The sequence below is a fragment of the Antedon bifida genome, chromosome 3, assembly GCF_963402885.1.
Source record: "Antedon bifida chromosome 3, ecAntBifi1.1, whole genome shotgun sequence".
Lineage (NCBI taxonomy): Eukaryota > Metazoa > Echinodermata > Crinoidea > Comatulida > Antedonidae > Antedon > Antedon bifida.
The window spans coordinates 179,716-202,886 of record NC_136228.1 but is presented as its reverse complement, the minus strand read 5'-3'; the positions used below and the strand labels follow the sequence as shown (position 1 = coordinate 202,886).

At 32.8% G+C, this 23,171-nt stretch overlaps 2 protein-coding genes across 4 annotated transcripts; both read left to right on the top strand.

Annotated features, from left to right (window-relative positions):
• The first annotated feature begins 1,194 nt into the window (after positions 1–1,194).
• LOC144837106 (uncharacterized) lies at positions 1,195–17,158 on the top strand. Of its 3 annotated transcripts, none has more exons than XM_078692110.1 (8): positions 1,195–1,802; positions 5,163–5,547; positions 6,795–7,820; positions 8,775–8,904; positions 9,525–9,735; positions 13,648–13,721; positions 14,276–14,430; positions 14,575–14,627. In XM_078692110.1, exons 3-8 carry the CDS (start codon positions 6,801–6,803, stop codon positions 14,581–14,583), a joined length of 1,599 nt encoding a protein of 532 aa, XP_078548236.1. In that variant the 5' UTR covers positions 1,195–1,802; positions 5,163–5,547; positions 6,795–6,800; the 3' UTR covers positions 14,584–14,627. The 3 variants fall into 3 exon arrangements, with proteins under 3 accessions (XP_078548236.1, XP_078548235.1, XP_078548234.1); XM_078692109.1 differs by lacking the exon at positions 14,575–14,627 and adding an exon at positions 14,818–17,158 and having other exon boundaries at positions 1,197–1,802; positions 8,778–8,904; positions 14,276–14,398; XM_078692108.1 differs by lacking the exon at positions 14,575–14,627 and adding an exon at positions 14,818–17,158 and having other exon boundaries at positions 1,197–1,802; positions 14,276–14,398.
• A 1,920-nt stretch (positions 17,159–19,078) lies between these two features.
• On the top strand, positions 19,079–21,652 carry LOC144837322 (uncharacterized). The gene has a single exon (XM_078692373.1). It carries the CDS (start codon positions 19,079–19,081, stop codon positions 21,650–21,652), a length of 2,574 nt encoding a protein of 857 aa, XP_078548499.1.
• The last annotated feature ends 1,519 nt before the right edge of the window (positions 21,653–23,171 follow it).

Here is a 23,171-nt window from a genome sequence, read left to right as displayed (position 1 = left end):
TTTAAGTTGTCATTTTCGGAGTTTATTGATTGATTGATTGATTTTATTTGATATTCATACATAAAAGTTAAAATATACAATGTATAAAAAGAATACCTGGATAACCCATTAAGTCGACAAAAAAGTAAACTTATTTCCAATGGGGTCCAATCCGTAATGACTGAAAAGTGAGTGGTTGGGCCTAGTACAATTATCGTTAAGTATGACTCAGTAAAAATGAAAAAACAAGAAAATACATACAAGACAAGAAAACATCAAAAAAACAATATTAAAAATAGCTTAATTAAACTGAAATACCAAGCTGTTCATTATTAAAATATTCTTTAAGTTTTATTTTGAAGGTTGCATTATTTTGTATTGATTTGAGTGAATTGGGGAGCCTGTTCCAGTCACGGATACCTAAGAAATAAAAAGTCGTATCATTAACGCCAGTAGCCTTAGGAGTGACAAAATTAAATGTTGTACCCCTGGTGAAATGGTTGTGATGATCAGAAATTAACAAAAAGTTATCCTTAAGGAAAGAAGGCGTATTAAAGTTATAACGAATTTTGTGAACATAATTTAATCTTAAAAACTTATTTCTGAGGCTGACATTAAGAAACCCAAGATCGGAAAGCTCTTTGGCACCTATGTGAGACCTCGGACCAACATTTAAAATGAAACGTGCCATCTTGTTTTGGGCAGTTTGTAATTTATGTTTAAGATTCTTATTGACACCGCCGTACCATGCCGAGGCCTTTTTTCAGTTGATTATTTGTAAATTCCATTCAATGATGACAGCATTAATAAACAAATAAGTTCTATGCCTCATAATATTATTACTTAATAATTAATATAATATGTAGAATAATTTATTATTTTTATACATAAATGGTTTTCTCGGAATAATATATTATTGCACTTTATAAATAAACTGCATTGCTAAACCCTATAACCGGCCCCGCCATGTAGAATATCGTCAAGGACATACAAAGGTCAACGCCCGTTACCAAAACATTGAAACGTGACTTGTCAGTCGATGATGCAATGTTCGCCATTTGAACGTTCTAGAGATTGTTTCAAATGTCGTTATTAAATTATAAAATTCATTTAGATGTGTTAGATAAAATTTCAGATGTGTAAAATCTGTTTTTATAATGCATTTACTTATTTTATTTGAATATTTAAGAAAGAAATTGACTGATTATTATTAAGTACGTTCTTGTTACTCTTGGATACATAGACGTTGGAGCTAAAAATAAGAATGTCACGTGGTAACTCGTGACCAATGACGCAACAATCCTGCTTTGACTGGAAAAGACGGGCTGGACTTAGACACTACTGAGAAAATTATATAATTCAGAGAATTATAACAAAACTAGGAACTTCAATTTGGTTTTGTTATTGCATTACTGTTAAATTACTTGATATAAAGTTATATTATACATATTAGATATATGTTTTAACATTTAGCTATAGAAATTACTGTTAGTTTTGTCATTAATTTCAATGATTTTTTGTAAATTCTCGTAACCGTAAGCAATCAATCAAGGCGGTTCGTAGGGACGAGCCCCCAAAATGATGACATTTGATTGGCCATATGCTAATTTTGCCTCATTAGCATATTTATCGAGATATCACTGACAGGACCATAACAAATCCTCCTCCTCCGAAGAAAAAATAATATTTTAGGGGAAATTCCACTGTTTTGTTCCGAGGAAAAGATCTTATTTAATATTTGTCGTGAATTTAATTATAACAACTGTAGTACATTGAGGATTTATTTAATATTGTTCTGAGACTGGAAATTGTCGAAATTAAAGGTAAGAATATCAGTAATAACAAGGCAAAGAAAGATTATAAAATGTAGTGCTGTGTCATTCGATCGAGGCCGTGAAAAGGTGGTTGAGCTGTCGTATAAAAACACAAACAAAGGCTGCTGTACAGCAGTTGAGACTGCCAATGGTTTAGACTATCAGGCCTAGCCAGCCCTAGACAACAACTTCAAGTTAGACTTATTCAAATAGCCAAGTAAATTCCAAAATGATCTGAATCTTGTTTTTGTAATAATTATTATATAACCATTTTTTCATCACAGACAAATTTAAAAAATAATAAATTTGATTCTATCCGTTTTTTTTTTGTTTAATTTAAAAGATTAAAGAAGTCTACACCTAATCTTCATTATAATTATGTGGCATTATTTTCATTAGTTAGTAAGAATGCAATTTCTTCGTAAATTACTATGTTTTGGGCCCAGGCCTAGTAGTATACTATAACCATAATCACCAATATTATATATATCTAGCCATAATAAATATACCATTTTCCATATTTTGTGTGTTAGTGGCCTACACTGTAATAATATATATCTAATGAATTTTGGGATTATTAAAATTTGTATTTCTGAAAACATATGCTTTTGACAGGTTGACCCGTTTCTCACTTCAAACAGCTGGTGGGAGGAAACAATCTGCTGATACAGAATCATTACAACACCCACTACTGTAATTAAATGAATGGTGCACAACATTAGCCAATAGATGCACTGATTATGTTTAAATAATAACATAGTATAAAACTTACTCCAAATAACAAGAGGCATGTCATGATTCAACGTTTCGATCTTTATTATAATGATAATCAAATAAAGATCGAAATGTTGAATCATGGCTTGCCTCTCCTTATTTGAAGTTTTAAACCCTGTAGTTTATGCTTTGTATCTATTATTATTGTGGTATGATCCTGAGAATATTTATATATTTATTAAGTCTTACATTTGAGAGTACTTCTTTCAGACCTACTTTCACTTTAGTCTTGGAAATAAAGTAAACAAAATTTGTTTAGTAAAATTGTACTTGACAGTGACTCAATAAGGATGTTTAAAACCAAATTTAAAATATTTAGAATCAAGTAATTTAATTATAATATGTCTAGGATGCCAAATTGTAGAACAAACCAGCAAAAAGGTGAGTCATAAATTTGAAAATATGATTTCTACGAAATTTGCCTTTTCTGCTTTTTCATAAAACAATCCTGTTTAAAGATTTTATTTTGAATGAAGCCTGAAAACAACTTTGCTTCTTCTATACAAGTCATGCTGTACTCAGCTGACATAATTTGCAATGTCATTCCCACAACAATTGCTAAAATGAAAACATACTGTATGCCTACTATCTGACAGGTTCATGTTGTGATACTCACTGCCAACGCTCTGTAAGTATATATTTGAGATTTTCGGTTTAGTTTGATGAAAATCACACAAAGGCTCATTTTGAAAGTACTGTATAAAAATACAAAATCTGTTAGAAAATCAAATGAATGTATTCCTGTACTCATTTGGTTCCCATACTTGGTAGGGTAGATACTTGGGGAAGGGAAATAATATGATTGATGGAACAGCCATTCGTTTTTAATGATTCATAATTAAATACTTTTTAGTTATGAACCTACTGAAGGTAGGTTGCCTGGTTTAACCTTTTTACTTTGTGGTACTGTAGAAAAAAAAATGTAATCTCTTTTGTACTAAACATTCATATTTATAGAATAAAAGGAAGGCTTGTTTGTTTTTTTTAATTAGCAATAATTGTCTTGCTTTAAAAGATGATTGAATAATTGATAATTCAGAGATAGTGATCACATTTATAGGCTACTAAATCTACTTTGTCATTTATAATTTAGATAAATTATATTTTAGTTTTGTTTCCCATAATTAAATTAGCATAGGGATCTTTTCTATACCTTTGCTGAATAAAATATAAGATTGATTAAAGTTGCCATAGTAATCAATTTAACATTAATAATGTTGTAGTAAGGTACAGGAATAACATTACTATCGAATCTAATGAAACTGAAGAATATTTTACAAACATGATGAACACAAGGTATATTTTGAAATTGACAAATGTTAATCCATTTTGTGAAAAAGGTTGAGAGTTTGTATCAGCTAAAAGGTCAAGGACATGTTTGTTATTGTTTTGTATGAGAGGAAACTATACTGCACACTGTAGTCTACTGTTAGCAATCAAAAATGGATACATGTATATCAATACTGCTGTACTATATAGCAAAACCCAAGAAAGACCACGTCTACCACACATAATAGCAATTAATAATTCTTTTAGCCTGGTCCGTTTAATTATATTATTAATTACTATTATTAATACATAGACATAGGAAATACTTTATTATCTCCAAAAGAAGAAATTACAGGTTGCAAAACAACAAGATTCATATAAAATAATAAAAAAGAACAGAATAAAAATCAGACCCAAACACAAAAACAGAATTTTTGGCTTTGACATGACATGCAATTTGTATGCTTATTACTCAAGGGTGAACACTATTTATTAATTAAGAAAGTAATACTAATATACAGATTATAATAATATTATTTTTTTTTTTTTTTTTAAATAAAGAAACATGAGTCATCAAATCATCAATAATAAATTTTTATAAGCAAATTAATACATTAATAATGTTTTGTACATATATTTTTACTACAATTTAAATACATTTCAACAGAAGATGAAATATTTCTTCTAATAGTACAGTGGAAAACATGAACCTGTTGGATTATAGCAAAACATTGTGCAATCCCTGTGCTAGCAATTATTTTCATTTCCATACAATGGTTGTTGAGCAAGAACCCTGGGTTGGGCTGTGCTCACTTTGCAGGTCAGGTCAACAGAGATGAATAATAATTGTTTTCATGCTTCAATGCACATGTACAAAACACTCTGTAGCTGGGTCAAAACACTTTACCAGCTGACTGATGTAAACAAAGGCTTTCGTTTCAGGAAGACAGGGATTTTATATAGTTAATATCTCTATGATTTCAGGGTAGGGATATAGGGTATTTTTGTAGGTACTGTAGGATCAAGTATATAGCTAGGAGGTAGGAGTATCCATAATAATACTTGTTTAGAATCAGTATTTTAAAAACATATATAACCATGGAGCTAGCTCCAGCCTCCATGATATAACATTATTTATTATTAATTAATACAAAATAATTACTCTAATTTAATATTATGTTAGAGCTAAAAAACAACCATCCCATGATGAATTCACATTTTAATATTATTTAGAGGCGAGTCTTCATAAAAGAGAAAAAAAGGCATAAAAGTATGTAAAAGGTATTTATGTAAAGTACAGTATTTATATTCTCTCTCTTCTTTCAGGTGTGAATCAACAAAATTCTATATAACAATATCAACACAATCTGAAGAAGTGGATAAACTAGTCATTTCACAGAACATACCGGCCTTTTATAGGCCTCCGGCGGAAACAGGCCAAAGGTCAGAACGGCAGAACATCAAGGTCTATGAGGGCTGCTTAACAAAGTATTCCAGCAACGCTCCATCTGAAACAAAACCAGTGTCATCTCAAATCAGTCGAACCCTTCCAAATCCGTACCTACCAGGGGCAACGGAGCGTGCATTTAGCAATCAAGCAACCAGGTTTAGAACATCATGCAAAACTTTTCATCATAAGACAAGAAGGTCGTTCAATAGAGATGGTGGTGGAACATCTTTCCATTCATCGTTAAATCATTTGCAAACTAATGTGAGTATCAATTATTGATATTGATTTTATTTTATTTCAAGCACGACACACAAAAGCAAAATTGTAACATTGTAAAACAAAGAAATGAAACAGGGACAACCACAAAACAAGCAAAACAGGTTTTACAACTAGTGTGCCCTAAAAAAAGAAAATAAATATTTAACAGTAAACAGTAAACAGCTGCTAATTATATTTTTTTATTTATATAAGTACAGTACTGTAGCATTCATTTTAAGCTCTGTCTACACTATCAAAATGTATGTGACAAAAATGTGATGTGCCCATCTGTACGGGCATGATAATGTCAATGTCATATCACTACCATATTTGTGCATATCACTACCATATTTGGCCACATCATACTTTTGTTGTCAAGTGTAGACAAAGCTTAATAGATAAATATTAATTAATGCATACAATCATTATACGGTTCAATGAACACAATGTCACTGCCGTTGACAATCGCATGATGTATGATTCGATATCTGTTGCTATTTTTGTTCTGTATTTATCAGTGAAAAGTCATTAAGTTGTATTATGGCACTGTACTTTAAACCTGTTAATGGGTTTGGTGGGTTTCATAACTAGAAACAACTACTGTATTTCCCATGTTACATAACATCCAGGCAGTCTGGTGCTACTATTTTGTGATACTAAATAATATACTGTTTTATAAAGAAAGTTCTTTAAACATTGAGATTTAAAAGTAAAGAATGATTACTAATTTGTAAATATTGTGTATTATATTAAACTTTAAAATTTGACAGCTAGCTCCCATGTTTGGCAATGGAAATTGGAATGCTATTACTGTACATTTGTAAAAATCCCACCATGATAAGGCATATGTCTGATAATAATAATAACATAACAAATTTTTAGATTTGATAACATGATTCATATCTTGCCAAATTAGATGTATTGTCCCCCAAAAACATGAGAATTGAAGATTAATAAAATCAGACTTTGAATAGGCCATTTTATAGTTTTTTTGTAGTGTAGTTAAATTCATTTCCGTAGAAAAATAACCCTGACAGTATTTTTGTTTGCGTTGTATTACATTTTTTTCATATCTTTTTTTTAAGCCAGTTTTTGGTCAAAGTGAATATCTATTATGTGACATTAAAATGGCATATTAAAAAAACATTTTTATGGGACAATATATCTTTAATGAGGAAATAATAAGTAGGATTGACATATTCTAGGTTGTTGTTAATGTTTACATTTAGTTATTCTTATTTCTTCCATAGCCGGTAATGGATTTGTACTCATATAGTGATTTGGTGTCCGGGGTGTCGTGTGTACCAAACCAAGACCAATCTCTCCAGTCTCCAAACTGTATATACTTGCCTGCTAGTCCGCCTTCTATGTTCACTTGTGACCTAGAGGAGCCTCACAGCGTATCGTTTGGTAAACCGATTCCTACAGGAAGTAAACAAGCTAACAAAACCCGTCACAGGCCACCCAGCATTATGGCTACCAGTCCAAGTGGAGAGGGTCTGAATGATAGGTTCTTTAATGATTTGTCCATCTGCAGTGGGTCGTTGGACGAGAGTGTTTGTGGCAGTTTCACGGACAGTTTGTGCGGAAGTTTTAACGAAAGTTTATGCAGTTTTAAAGACGGAAGAGAATCTCCTTGGGGTTCTTACGAAAGTGATTTTTACGGTCTTGATGACATGAGCAGTCCTCTGCAACATCAGGTGGATGATTTTGCACACGACCCGACCCTCGCAGAATTAAACATGGAGGATTCGCAAGGGTTTGATTTGTCGCACCAATCGTCGTTTTCACAAGCTAATAAGCAAAGTTCTGTTAGTATCCCAGTATTGTCCAAAGTCCTATCTCAACAAACCCTCCAATCAAACATGCAATCTTACTCTTGGCCTCAGGGACCCTCTAGGCATGTTTTCAATTCAACTTTTACAAACACTGCAATAGATGATGACCTCAAAAGTCATGACACTTCTTCTACATGTCTCCCTTCTGTAAGAAGCAAATTAGACAAAAAAGACAATTCTTTAGTTCTTGCAAAAAACAGCCTGCCAGTAAAATCTCCCAATGACGTACATTCTGTAAGAGCAAAAAGCCCAATAGAGTATACTAATTTATTTATGATACGTTCTTCAAAAAATCATGGCAATTTTGGAAAGACAATAAAAGGAGAAAAAAGGAAAATAAGTGAAGTGACAGGGAGAAAGGATGAACCAAGGAAGTCGAAAGAAAGAATGTCACCTAGTCTACGGAAAGCAGCGTCAAGTCAAATGCAACTCATTGAGGTTAGTTTGGGTTTGGTGCGTCGACATTGTTAATGTTATTGTATTTTATGTCATGTTATGTCAAGCTCTGTCTACACTATTCAATTCAATGTCTTTATTGCTGCAAATGCCACCAAGGGCTAATATCTGCTTAATCATACTACATCAATACAAACATATACATATTTACATTTAAAATTTATGTGACAAAAAATGTGATGTGCCCATATATGGACATATTTGAGCATCACTACCATATTTGGTTAGTTAGTTTAAAGGGGCTAATTTTTGTATACCTTTGTCACTGTACATCCATGATTCTTTTACATTATCTTGATATTAATAACTGCTCCTTCTCTATATAAAATTGGCATTTTGTAAATGTGATACTTAATATTTTAAGTTCAAATGCAGTATAAATATGACAATAACAATTATTGAACTGCCAAAAATCCCAGAAGACTGTTCAGGATGTGGTATTGATGTTGATATACCACACATTTAAAAATACAAGTCAAAAGATCAGCTTCATTAAATAATAAATCCATCTATAATTCAATCAATCATTGAAATGTCAAAGTGGTTAAGAACAAAATATTAATTATCTTGAATGATCAATTTCCTGTAAATACTAGATTAAATTTCTGCTGAATATTGCAGGTGACGTTGGCACCTGGATGGCAGTTGCTGAAATGGCATAATGATAAATTTGATGATAGTAGCTGGAATATAATAAATTGATTTGATTCAATTCATTGCACAAGCAACATAATTTGTCATGATTTTTTATAGTTAGTTTAATCTATTTTCAAGTTAATTTTCATTTTGTTTTTCATTTTGTTTCAAAACCCAAACCAACAGCAAAACAGAATTCGCCAATTACAAGATGGTTAACAATAACATACAAATTTATTTCAATATCAATTAATTATTTGTTTAATTTTTTATTTTCTAAACCTACTAAAATGTTTACAGGAGGAGGAAGAAGAAGAAGATGATGAAGATGATCTTGATTCTCACGATGAGGGATTAGGGAGCGAGAGAGAAGATCATGATGTAAGTGACGATGAGATGGCTGATGATGCAAGCGATATATCTGATCTAGGTGAGTTTTTACTCATATCATTGTATACACACATGTCCTAACCATGTCATAGCAAATTGGTGTGGACAAGCGGGTAGTGAGGTTTTGATTCTACAGTATCTGATCTAGGTGAGTTTTTTACAAATATACACTGTCTAAACCATGTAGCAAGTACATGCGTTTTTGCATGATGTGGACAAGCAGGTAGTTAGAGGTCTTGAAGGTGAGTTTCTAATCGTTCGTTTGCATACGTACTGTCCCAATCATGGCATAGCAAGTACATGTGCATGATGTGGACAAGTAGATAAATAAGTCTTGGTTCTATCTGATCTTGGTGAATTTCTTTGTATTTATACTGTCTAAACCTTGCCATAGCAAAGTACTGCAGATGTTTGTGTATGTATAGGATAGGTCTTGATTCTATAATTTTGATAAGAATACATTTTCAAAAACTGGACTTTATTATCTTTGGGATTACAAGCTATTTAATTTACAAGGTTGAATTGCATTCTATAGTGTTGTTGTTAGATTGTATTGACTAGTGACTTTGTAAAGTTACAAAGTCAGATTGTGCTGTGGAGACTCACGACAGCTGTGCTGTGCCTTTGTATGTAAAATATATTTTTTTGATAAAAATTCAGGAATTTCCAGTATCATTGGACCAACTCCAAAAGCTCTTCGATCACGCCGAGGTGACTATGATGATTGGACGCCAAACCCAAAGCGTTTACTACAGATTGGTAAAGAACTTTGCAAATTGAATAAAGTGATAGCTGATATGTTGCCACTGCACAGACTACCACCAAATTCACGAACAAAATCAAGAAAAGAGAAAAACAAGCTTGCTTCAAGGTAGAAAATTGTTGATATTCATAATCACTAAGGCCTAATTGTCTACACTATCAAACTTTATGTGACAAAAAAATGTGATGTGCCCATATATGGACATGATGATGTCATATCACTACCATATTTGGGCATATCACTAGCATATTTGGGCACATCACACTTTTTTGTCAAACTAGTTTGGTAGTGTAGACAGAGCTAAAGTATAGTCATTATAATAACAAAAGTAATGTTTTACTTTGCAAAGTTTTTATTGTATACAATTCAGCAAAGTAAGCCAAATCAGAATACTTTAATATTATTGCAAATTATTGTTGTTTTTGTTTTTTGTTGAAAATGTTTTTAAGTAATAAGATTATGATAGAAATAAAACTTGTACCGAAAGAAAGACTGAAATTCAACCAAAATTGAAATTCACTAAAGCGCTTCATATTACGATAGAGAAATAAATTTGTCTCTATAAATATTGTATACAATGTAAGTAGGTATGTTATTAAACATTAATAATAATTAATATTTTTATATTCATGTTGTTGTTTTATTCCGGCATTGTACGAGTAATGAATTTGTGAAATAAGACAATTTGTAGGATAAATTCAATTTATGTTGATTGATTTGGTTAATAATGCATAGCGTACTCGCTGTACATTCCAAGAATTAGTTCAATGTCTTTCTCTTGGGGTTTATTACTTACCTGTCAATCATTCTACCTCATTAATATTCATAATTTCAATCAATCCTCCTTTACTGCATAATTTCTATTATGATCATACTCAAGGATAAGCATTTGATGTATCGTACACTCTCTACATGACCACCATTGCTTACACTCTCTACATGATCACCATTACTTCTATATTATTGAAATAGAAATATTCTATTATCCTATATCCTAGTATTTTCCTTTTATCCTATCCTACAGTATTTCCATATATCCTAGTATTATCCTATATCCTAATATTTTCCTATTATCCTAGTATTTTCCTATTATCCTATATCTTATAGTATTTTCCTATATCCTAGTATTATCCTATATCCTAGTATTTTTCTAATATCCTATCCTAGTATTTTCCTATTATCCTATATCCTAGTATTTTCCTATTATCCTATCCTAGTATTTTCCTATTATCCTATATCCTAGTATTTTTCTAATATCCTATCCTAGTATTTTCCTATATCCTAGTATTATCCTATATCCTAGTATTTTTCTAATATCCTATCCTAGTATTTTCCTATTATCCTATATCCTAGTATTTTCCTATTATCCTATCCTAGTATTTTCCTAATATCCTATCCTAGTATTTTCCTATTATCCTATATCCTAGTATTTTCCTATTATCCTATATCCTAGTATTTTCCTATTATCCTATCCTAGTATTTTCCTAATATCCTATCCTAGTATTTTCCTAATATCCTATATCCTAGTATTTTCCTATTATCCTATCCTAGTATTTTCCTAATATCCTATCCTAGTATTTTCCTATTATCCTATATCCTAGTATTTTCCTATTATCCTATATCCTAGTATTTTTCTAATATCCTATCCTAGTATTTTCCTATTATCCTATATCCTAGTATTTTCCTATTATCCTATCCTAGTATTTTCCTATTATCCTATATCCTAGTATTTTCCTATTATCCTATCCTAGTATTTTCCTATTATCCTATATCCTAGTATTTTCCTATTATCATATCCTAGTATTTTCCTATTATCCTATCCTAGTATTTTCCTATTATCCTATATCCTAGTATTTTCCTATTATCCTATATCCTAGTATTTTCCTATTATACTATATCCTAGTATTTTCCTATTATCCTATCCTAGTATTTTCCTATTATCCTATCCTAGTATTTTCCTATTATCCTATATCCTAGTATTTTCCTATTATCCTATCCTAGTATTTTCCTATTATCCTATCCTAGTATTTTCCTATTATCCTATATCCTAGTATTTTCCTATTATCCTATCCTAGTATTTTCCTAATATCCTATCCTAGTATTTTCCTATTATCCTATATCCTAGTATTTTCCTATTATCCTATATCCTAGTATTTTCCTATTATCCTATCCTAGTATTTTCCTAATATCCTATCCTAGTATTTTCCTAATATCCTATATCCTAGTATTTTCCTATTATCCTATATCCTAGTATTTTCCTATTATCCTATCCTAGTATTTTCCTAATATCCTATCCTAGTATTTTCCTATTATCCTATATCCTAGTATTTTCCTATTATCCTATATCCTAGTATTTTTCTAATATCCTATCCTAGTATTTTCCTATTATCCTATATCCTAGTATTTTCCTATTATCCTATCCTAGTATTTTCCTATTATCCTATATCCTAGTATTTTCCTATTATCCTATCCTAGTATTTTCCTATTATCCTATCCTAGTATTTTCCTATTATCCTATCCTAGTATTTTCCTATTATCCTATCCTAGTATTTTCCTATTATCCTATCCTAGTATTTTCCTATTATCCTATCCTAGTATTTTCCTATTATCCTATCCTAGTATTTTCCTATTATACTATATCCTAGTATTTTCCTATTATCCTATCCTAGTATTTTCCTATTATCCTATATCCTAGTATTTTCCTATTATCCTATATCCTAGTATTTTCCTATTATACTATATCCTAGTATTTTCCTATTATCCTATCCTAGTATTTTCCTATTATCCTATCCTAGTATTTTCCTATTATCCTATATCCTAGTATTTTCCTATTATCCTATCCTAGTATTTTTCTAATATCCTATCCTAGTATTTTCCTATTATCCTATCCTAGTATTTTCCTATTATCCTATCCTAGTATTTTCCTATTATCCTATCCTAGTATTTTCCTATTATCCTATATCCTAGTATTTTCCTATTATCCTATCCTAGTATTTTCCTATTATCCTATCCTAGTATTTTCCTATTATCCTATATCCTAGTATTTTCCTATTATCCTATCCTAGTATTTTCCTATTATCCTATATCCTAGTATTTTCCTATTATCCTATCCTAGTATTTTTCTAATATCCTATCCTAGTATTTTCCTATTATCCTATCCTAGTATTTTCCTATTATCCTATCCTAGTATTTTCCTAATATCCTATCCTAGTATTTTCCTATTATCCTATATCCTAGTATTTTCCTATTATACTATATCCTAGTATTTTCCTATTATCCTATCCTAGTATTTTCCTATTATCCTATCCTAGTATTTTCCTATTATCCTATATCCTAGTATTTTCCTATTATCCTATATCCTAGTATTTTCCTATTATCCTATATCCTAGTATTTTCCTATTATCCTATATCCTAGTATTTTCCTATTATACTATATCCTAGTATTTTCCTATTATACTATATCCTAATATGTAATTACGCTCATGCTACTGGGGCCCTTTTGTTTACAGTGAACGATAGCCAATATGCCACTGATTCAAAGGGAATAAGCTAATAATAGGCTCATGTTATTTATATTTATGGATTAATTGATTTACAAAATAATCAACCATATGAATATACAGTATATACAGTATATACAGTCAAATCTCCCAATACCGGACAGCTGTGGCTGGTCAAACATGTCTAGTTTTCTGGAAAGTCTGGTATTCAGAATGTGTTTTTAATGGTAAAAAGAAATTTGGGACACTTGGACCTCAAGAAAAGTCTGGTATTGGGAAAATTTCCAGTTTTCAGAGAGTATTGGGAGAGTCAACTGTATTGTAGTAAAAATAGTATCTGCTTTTCTAATCAACTAACTACACTACTGTATGATAAAAGGAATTTATTAATTATTTTCATTAATATTTTGCAACTGAAACATGATTAAGAACAAAGAAACGTAGAATCTTATTAGCAGATGCTAAGTCTGATGAACTAATTCAGTGTCATACAATATTTCATTGTCTTCTCATTTTCCAGAGCATGCCGACTAAAGAAGAAAGCACAGCATGAGGCAAATAAGGTCAAACTACATGGCCTAGAAAAGGAACATGGTAAGTTACACTGCATTGTGGGATACCATCCACTTTTAGAATCAACTTGTAACCATACATGTGGTATAACAATGACAGCATACCATTGGCATTACAGACACCTGTCTAAGTCACAATTGCTCAAACCTGTATACTGCCATCAGGTTTTACAAGTGCTTGCATATTATATATATAAAGATAAATTCTTCCTTAACATGTATAGCATTCATATTAGTCTGGTTGTAGTCACTGTGGATGGAATTCAGTTTTGTTTACACTATCAAACTAGTTTGACAAGTGTGATGTGGTCAAATATGGTAGTCAAATCCCCAAATATGGTAGTGATGTGACATCATCATGTCCATATATGGCCACATTACATTTTTTTGTCACATAAAGTTTCATAGTGTAGACAGAGCTGTAGTTATATTGTTGTTTTATTAGTGTTGTTTGCAGCCTATTTTCAAAGCCAATCAGCAATAACATGTTGTTGCACCTCAAATACCACTACTGATATCTATCCTGAGAATGTTCTTACAAGTATTAGTACATTGTGTATATCTTTTACTTCACAGAAAGCTTGTCATATGTGTTATCACAAATAAAGAAAGAAGTAGCACTGAGGACTAAACAGCAAGGATCTCATTATCCATTCTCTTTATCTAAAATGTTGGAACAACTCACAAATGAAAACTTAGGTATGATTCATTATTATCTTTTGCTTGTTTTTGTAAAGCTCTGTCTACACTATCAAACTTTATGTGACAAACAAATGTGATGTGCCCATATATGGACATGATGATGTCATATCACTACCATATCTGGACACATCACATTGTTTTTGTCAAACTAGTTTGATAGTGTAAAGCTTTAGGATCTTTGATCTCATGAAATATTCCAACCATAATTAAATTTAAATGAGTAAACAAACTCATTGTCATAATTTTGATAAACAATTTAATGGAAAAACAATGATTGAGCCCAAGAGGGCGATATATTGCTTTGATATGGTTTAGGTAATGCACAACTGTATAAACAAAATAAGTGTCATATTGGCTTATGAATATTAATGAGTACAGTTTAATTGTATACTATTTAATAATAAATTGTTTTGCAGCCACAAACATTGCCGGACACACAACAGAATTTGTTAACACTGTCCTCGACAAAACGGCCAATGGACATCCAACCGGTGGATTGGATGTAGAACTACCTGAGTAAACAAAACATATTCTGTGTAAAAAATCTGATTTACGCACATTACATAATGGAACTATTTATTTTCTATTTAATAAAAAAAAATAGAGATGGATTAGTGAAGGAGTTTCAACCACAGACTATAGCATGGTCTCCATATTGTATAAAGACTTTATTTGGAGGAAATTATAAAAATTTGAAAACAGAAAAATCAAATTTCACTAAAATTGTTTTTGTCGAAACTGACAAGATTAGTTCAATAGAGCTTGCATATTTGAACAACATTGAGTGTTTATTATACATTGTTCTCATTGTATTTAATGCTGTACATTTAAGTCTCCAGGGCTGTACTGGTATAACATCAGACAATCACAATTTAACTATGGAGTTATTTTTACCTCCATGATCTAACTATATCTGGCATACTGTACTTTTAATGAGTTGTGTTGCAATAATTGTGTGAATAAATAATGAACTATCTTTGGTACAGGTTACTGTATGTTCAGGAAGGTGGAACCAGGGACCTATAAATCAGTTTAGATTAAAGGCATTACTTGGATATATCACTATGTGACCAAGCTTGGTTCCCACTAGGACGCAACGCAAGGATGTGTATAGCAACGTAAGTGATTTGACCAATCACAAGCGATGGATCATTTGAACAGTGGCTTGTCATTGGTCAACTCGATTGCATTGCGTGTATAATCCTTGCTTTATTATTAGCCTATTCATTTAATAATTCTAAGTTTAGTAAAGTTAGCTTTGCCATACATCATGTGTTTCCAAAAAGGTAGTCTACTACCAGCTGTAGCATAACAACCAAAACATCAAACCATTCTCAACTTTACCTGACTTCTTTTTTAGAATCACATTATGTATTGCAAACCTATAACTTATAATGTTTACTAAACAATTCTGCATGAAAGCCAGTGTAATTATCATCAATAAATGTTTGCTCTGTAGGAAGTGTGCTGAAAATGATAAACACACATGCCAACACCTTGGTTTATTATTATGTTGCATCAACAACAGTAGATTTAGTAATTGCTTATTAATATCAATGTTTATGGTGTTGAGGAAGCAAATGGGATTGAATTAAATAGTGGTAGTATTTATTGTTACATATTCTTATGATTTCCTGTAATGCAATATGATAAATATTTAACTCATTATTTACTGTTAATTTAAAGGGAATGTTTGGAGTTGCTGATAATGTTAATGGGATGTTTAATTCTCTTAAGAAATTTAGCAATTTGTAATGCTAAATCTATTCAATTTATTACAAGACTAAATTGAAAATAATATAAATATATACAGATTTCCTTTACATACAATGAAGAAAATAAAGTTCATATTTTAATTGCTGTAATTTATTATCATCATTGAATCACTGTGTAAATGTTGCAATCATAAATTGTACCTTGTACAGAAGCAGCAACTCCACTTAAATTTAACAACTTAAACCATTATTAATGTTGATCCTATTTAATCTTCAATTTCACTTCAATAATTTTTCATGTTCTTTACTTTAATTATTTATTTTATTTATTAAAGATCAGTAAAGCTCTGTCTACACTATCAAACTTTATGTAACAAACAAATGTGATGTGTCCATATATGGACATGATGATGTCATATCACTTCTATATTTGAGCACATCATATTTTTTTTTTAAAAATAGTTTGATAGTGTAGACAGAGCTTAAGACGTCTTACTCAGGATTGTTATTGTAGAAGTTGGTAAAATTCTTAAATATTTGTATTATTTATTAATGTTCTTTATCTATTCAGTAATTGTAATCTTTCGAGTTGTTATAGAAATTAAAACATTAATTTTCTTTGCGATATTGATGATAGGTATAACGTGTGTGTTCACCAAAAGTAAAAATAAACTTTAAAATATGTAAATAAGATTAATATTATTGAAGGTAATTGGTCATTGGCAAGCGTGTTGCCATGGCAATAAATGATACACTGTATATACTTAGTAAAAATATAGATAATATAGTAAATGAAGATCCGTGGTTTATTTTTCTGTATTTATCTGTAAAATTTATGAATGCATTTTTAAAAGGTTTGAGCATTTGTTTTAGTAGGTGTTGTGCAACCTATCCCCGGCATAGGTCATAGGTCAGATTAAAGAAAAGTGGTGTAAATAATATTTTTATACACTGGTTGCAGTGTATTTGAGATAATGAAGAAGAAAGGCTTTTAATTTGAAATGTGCTATTTTCTTGAATAAATATATTTGAAAAGCTTCTCTTTGTATTGTTTTGGTGATTTTTTCACATTGTAAGCAGTAAACATGAAAAACAGAGCTAAAGTTCTTTGGACCAAACAGGTACTACAATTTAAAGCTTTAAATTCATAAATGAAGTTAAATGTTTACTTTTACAAAAACATTAGCCCTTGTTTACTTTATTTCTTTTATACAGTTGTTGTTTCTTTCTTATTGAATTATTGTTTTTAGATTAAAATTTATGCATTTTGACTAATTTAACCCCTTATTTTTTGTGACAGGGGTCAATCCTCGATTAGTGAAAGCTATTTTTTGGCTCCTTTTTTACATATTGTACTGTTTGTAGGATGTGAATAAAGTAGTTATGAAAATATAGAAGATAATCTAACTTGACTCACATTAAAAATATCTACAGTACACTGACTTTTAGTAGATGCTTTGGACTTGAGATTATGCTAACTAAATGTCACAAGTGACATAAAGTTGTGTATATATTTTGCAAGTCATTCTTACTTTTCCTTTTGTTTTCACTATTTGAACCTTTCTTTTGTTTTAGGAAGCTATTGTGTGAAGCCAGTGGAGCAGAGTTGTTGTGTTGCAGAGAAGGATTGTGTGGTGTTTGCTGATTGGAGGAGAGGTATAAGGGTTAAGTTAGTGTGTGAGTTGCTGATTGGTGGAGAAGGATAAGGTGGTGATATGTGGATAATTGAGGGAATTTTGAGGTAGATGGAAATTGAGAGGAGACAGAGAAGGAGGGCTATGTTATGTTAAGCCAGAAAGGGATAGGTGAATATTGATATGAGAAACTAAGACGTACAGGAGAAGAAGTAATTGAATTATGGTGATATAGAGCTGAAGCAGAAAGGAAATAAAGAGATATACATGAAGTTAATAAATTGTGAGTTGGAGATAATTATGGTGATATAGAGCTGAAGCAGAAAGGAAATAAAGTGATATACATGAAGTTAATAAATTGTGAGTTGGAAGTAATACTATAAGGCTGTACTTAAATGTAGAACTGTTAATTGTTGAGATTACTGAGGATTAATTTAAATTGTGAATGTAAATTGACGGAAGAAATAACTGTTGGAAACAGCAGAAGTTGTTGCATGTAAAGAATTGTTTGGAAATACTGAAGAGTAACTGGATTGATACTGATATTATTTTACGTGGAAAAGGAGAAAGAAATAATTGGTCGGGGAGCGGATTGCAGTGCAGAACGACATCAAGAAACATTTTAACTTTATATTTGATTTATTTATATGTCAGAAAATAGGAAGAATTATAATTGATAATACAAGCAGAACGGGAGCAGAGGCGTGGGAGTTGTTTATTTGCAGAATCGTTTTAACTTTTATCTTTCTAATTTGTTTTGTGTCAGCGTAGGAGAGAAGGCAAGAAGGAACGATATTGTGGACATTTATTATTGTTTAATTATTCATCTTGTGATATTATTGTATTTGAAAGGGGGGTTTCGGGGATTTATTTAAAAATAAGAAGATTGTTGATTATTGGTTTGGAAGGATTGGGAAATTTGGGGAATTGCATAAAGTTTGTGGGGAATAGGAATACGGTATCATTGTTTGAGAATTGGTTGGGTTTTTTTTGTGGGTTTTTTTTTTGGGGGTTTGAATTATAAAAGAAAGAATTGGTTGTCAAAGATTATTATTAAATTTTACTTTTTACATTTATATGTGTACAGTTGTGGCTGTTTACCGTTGTTCACCGTTGGTTACCAGCAATTACATGTCCGAAAGAGCCGTAATTGCGGCTGTGTGACATTTATGGGGGCTCGTCCGGGAGACTTTGTAACCTAGCGTGAACATTGGTAGATGAAACAATTGTACGTGATTCTTGGATTGTCTATTTGCCATATTATTGGCATACTGTATACTTATATTGGATACTTATATATATATATATTTTTTTTTTTTCCTTAAGAAATGGATCTCACTAAAATTGTTGACGCAGGAAAAGCGTTGGGGTTAGATGGAGTGGAATTAAGAGAGTTTGTGGAAAAGAGAGAGGAAGCTGCCAGAGAGAGAGAAGAGAGAGCACTAGAGAGAGAAGAGAGAAACAGAGAGAGAGAAGAAATGGAGCGAAACAGAGACAAGGAAGAGAGAGAGAGAAGAGAGGTACTAGAGAGGGACGAAGCAGAGAGAAAAAGAGCGAGTGAAGAAAAAGAGAGAGAAAACGAAAGGGCGAAAGAAGCTGAGAATCAGGCCTATCTTATAGAAATGCGAAGGTTAGAAATCCAATTAGAACAAGAAAAGAATCGGGCACGGCCGGGTGGTAGAGTATTACCCAATCCTGAGTCACGGGTTAAGGCCAGTAAACCTAAATTACCCCCTTTCCATGATCGAACAGATGACCTAGATGCCTATCTGAAAAGGTTTGAACGGTATGCGACTAGTCAGGAGTGGAAAGAAATTGAGTGGCCGGTTAACTTAAGTGCCCTACTAACTGGGAAGGCTCTCGAGGTTTATTCCAGGTTGTCGTCAGCTGAAGCTAACGATTACAAACTGTTGAAATTGGCTCTTCTAAAACGGTTTCAGTTAACCGCCGATGGATTTCGACATAAGTTACGAACAGCTAAGCCCGAATACGGAGAAAGCGGCCCGCAATTTGCTGCGAGGATAAGCAATTATCTTGATAGGTGGATTGACCTAGCAGAGGGGGAAAAAACCTTTCAGGGGTTAAAAGATTTATTGCTGCGAGAGCAGTTTACCGATGGGTGTGGGAAGGACCTAGCTCTGTTCCTAAGGGAACGTCAACCGAAAACGATACAAGCGATGGCTGAAATTGCGGAGCAATATTTGGAAGCTCGTGGGGGATTATTTGGTAAACCAATAGAGTTTAAACAAAAAGAGCCAAATTCTCCTCAACTCTCCTCTAATAATGTTCCCAGTACATCCTCATCACAAAGCCCTTCTAATTTCCGTAGTCCAACTTGTTTTATATGTCATCGTGTAGGTCACCTAGCTAGAAATTGCAGAGCCTCAACTATGCATAAGCCAAACTCTCCTCCAAAATGTTACCGATGCTTAAAAACAGGACATATTGCCAGAAATTGTAGACAGGACGCCAACAGTTGCGCTGGGTTGTCTACTTCACCACAAACAGGGTCTGATTGCCAGAAATGTACAAAACAACACGAATGTAAAGCCAAAGAAGAAATTCCCGATGTGGGTGCCAGTATGGTTACGAAAATGTCAGAGTTTTTAAATCAATGTTGTATCAATAATGATGGTGATAAGGTCACTCTTCAATGTGGGCACTGTCTTCCAATTATGACAGCGGCTCTAAATAATTCAATTAGTAAAATGCCCGTTTATACAGGTTGTGTTGGGTCACGCTGCGTCTCTGTTCTTCGTGACAGTGGCTGTAGTGGGGTGGTTGTGAAGAAAGATCTTGTATCAGCCGAACAACTTACTGGTAAGGAGAAAACCTGTGTGCTGATTGATGGCACGGTCCGCAACTTACCGGTTGCATTAATACATGTTAATACTCCATTTTTTTCAGGAAAGACGTATGCACTATGTATGAATACCCCTATTTATGACTTGATATTAGGTAATATTGCAGGAGTACGAGCACCAGGAAATCCAGATCCCACATGGACAGAGCGAAATCTTCAAGGATGTTCTGTTGTTACCCGGTCTCAAGCTAACACTATGGATAAACCATTCAGAACACTTAAAACTACAGAAATACACAAACAATATTATGACAAAAAGAGTAAGTCCCGGGAATTTGAGGTTGGGGATAAGGTACTACTTTTATTACCCACAGACAAAAACAAACTATTGCTTCAATGGAAAGGTCCTTTTAAGGTTGTAAAGAAATTTGGGTATCTAGACTACCAAATTGACCTTAACGGGAAATTCAAAATATTTCACGCCAATCTCTTGAAAAAGTATTATGAGCGAACCGCAGACATTAGTGCTGCCTTAGGGGTATCTGAGCCTTCTGGTATCCTTGAATTAGCTAGCACCGCTGTTATTGAATGCGAACCTAATGAAACATTTACAAATAACCAAAATTATCATCTATCTAATGAGAATCTTTTACAGCTCCACCCTCTACTAGCAAAAGAAACAACAGCCGACATCCACATCAACGAAAGCCTGGATGATACACTAAAGCATGAGGTGCACCGACTTATCGGAAACTACAAAGATGTACTGACGGATTTACCGGGTAAGACTACACTTGGGCAGCATGAAATTAAGCTGGAAACTGATGATACAATCCGTTCCAAGCCCTATCCACTTCCACATGCGTTGCGAGGTACCATTAAGGATGAGGTAAATATGATGTTAAATCTGGGTGTAGTGGAGCCTTCAGGGGCACCGTTTGCCTCTCCAATAGTATTGGTAAAGAAACCGGATGGGTCAAATCGATTCTGCGTGGACTTTCGAAAACTTAATCAGGTTACAGTTTTTGACGCCGAACCGATTCCGGACCAAGAGGAACTGTTCACAAAGTTGGCCATGATCATTATTTTACTAAGATAGATTTAAGTAAAGGGTATTGGCAAGTTTCCATGGATGAAGCGTCAAAACCTTTAACAGCCTTTCTAACACCAGATGGTTTGTTTCAATTTAATGTCATGCCGTTCGGCTTAGTCAATGCACCGGCTACTTTCAGTCGTATCATGAGAAAATTACTCAAAGGAATGGATAATACACTTAATTATATTGATGACATTCTAATTCACACAGCTTCTTGGGATCAACATATGAAATGTTTGTCTGAATTGTTTGGACGTCTCCGCAGGGCCAATCTAACTGCTCGACCAAGCAAATGTTTCATTGGTTATGAAACAATCGAGTTTCTTGGCCATGTGGTAGGGAAAGGAAATGTTCAACCTCGAGTGGAGAAGATACAAAGCATCTTGTCAGCCAAACAACCAGAAACAAAGAAACAACTCCGGTCATTCTTTGGGATGACCAACTACTATAGAAAGTTCATTCCTAATTACTCTGTGATTGCTTGTCCATTAACCGACAAAACGAAGAATCGGGAACCTAACCGAATATGTTGGGAGAAGGCCCAGGAAAGTGCGTTTGTTAAACTTAAGGAAAAATTAAACAGTACTCCAATTTTATGCCTTCCTAATTTAAACAAAGATTTTATTTTGAGAACAGATGCGTCCGAATATGGAGTGGGAGCGGTTCTAATGCAGCAGTATGGTGACGTGAAGTTTCCCGTGGCATACGCTAGTAAGAAACTGCTTCCTCGAGAAAAAGCATATTCAGTGATGGAAAAAGAATGCTTAGCCATTGTATGGAGTGTACGAAAATTTGAGTCTTATTTATATGGACGAAACCTCACGTTGGAAACTGATCTCCAGCCGCTTGTGTTTATGCACAGAGCGAAATTGTCCAATGGGCGAATTATGAGATGGGCCCTGGCTCTACAACCGTACAAGTTCCGAATAGAGGCGATTAAAGGCAGTGAAAATGTAGGAGCTGATTATTTAAGTCGAGTGTAAATAGGACCCGTCACGGTATGGAGAAAATGTTGATACATTATTCTTTTAGAGGGGAGTAAATGTCACAAGTGACATAAAGTTGTGTATATATTTTGCAAGTCATTCTTACTTTTCCTTTTGTTTTCACTATTTGAACCTTTCTTTTGTTTTAGGAAGCTATTGTGTGAAGCCAGTGGAGCAGAGTTGTTGTGTTGCAGAGAAGGATTGTGTGGTGTTTGCTGATTGGAGGAGAGGTATAAGGGTTAAGTTAGTGTGTGAGTTGCTGATTGGTGGAGAAGGATAAGGTGGTGATATGTGGATAATTGAGGGAATTTTGACATAAAGTTGTGTATATATTTTGCAAGTCATTCTTACTTTTCCTTTTGTTTTCACTATTTGAACCTTTCTTTTGTTTTAGGAAGCTATTGTGTGAAGCCAGTGGAGCAGAGTTGTTGTGTTGCAGAGAAGGATTGTGTGGTGTTTGCTGATTGGAGGAGAGGTATAAGGGTTAAGTTAGTGTGTGAGTTGCTGATTGGTGGAGAAGGATAAGGTGGTGATAT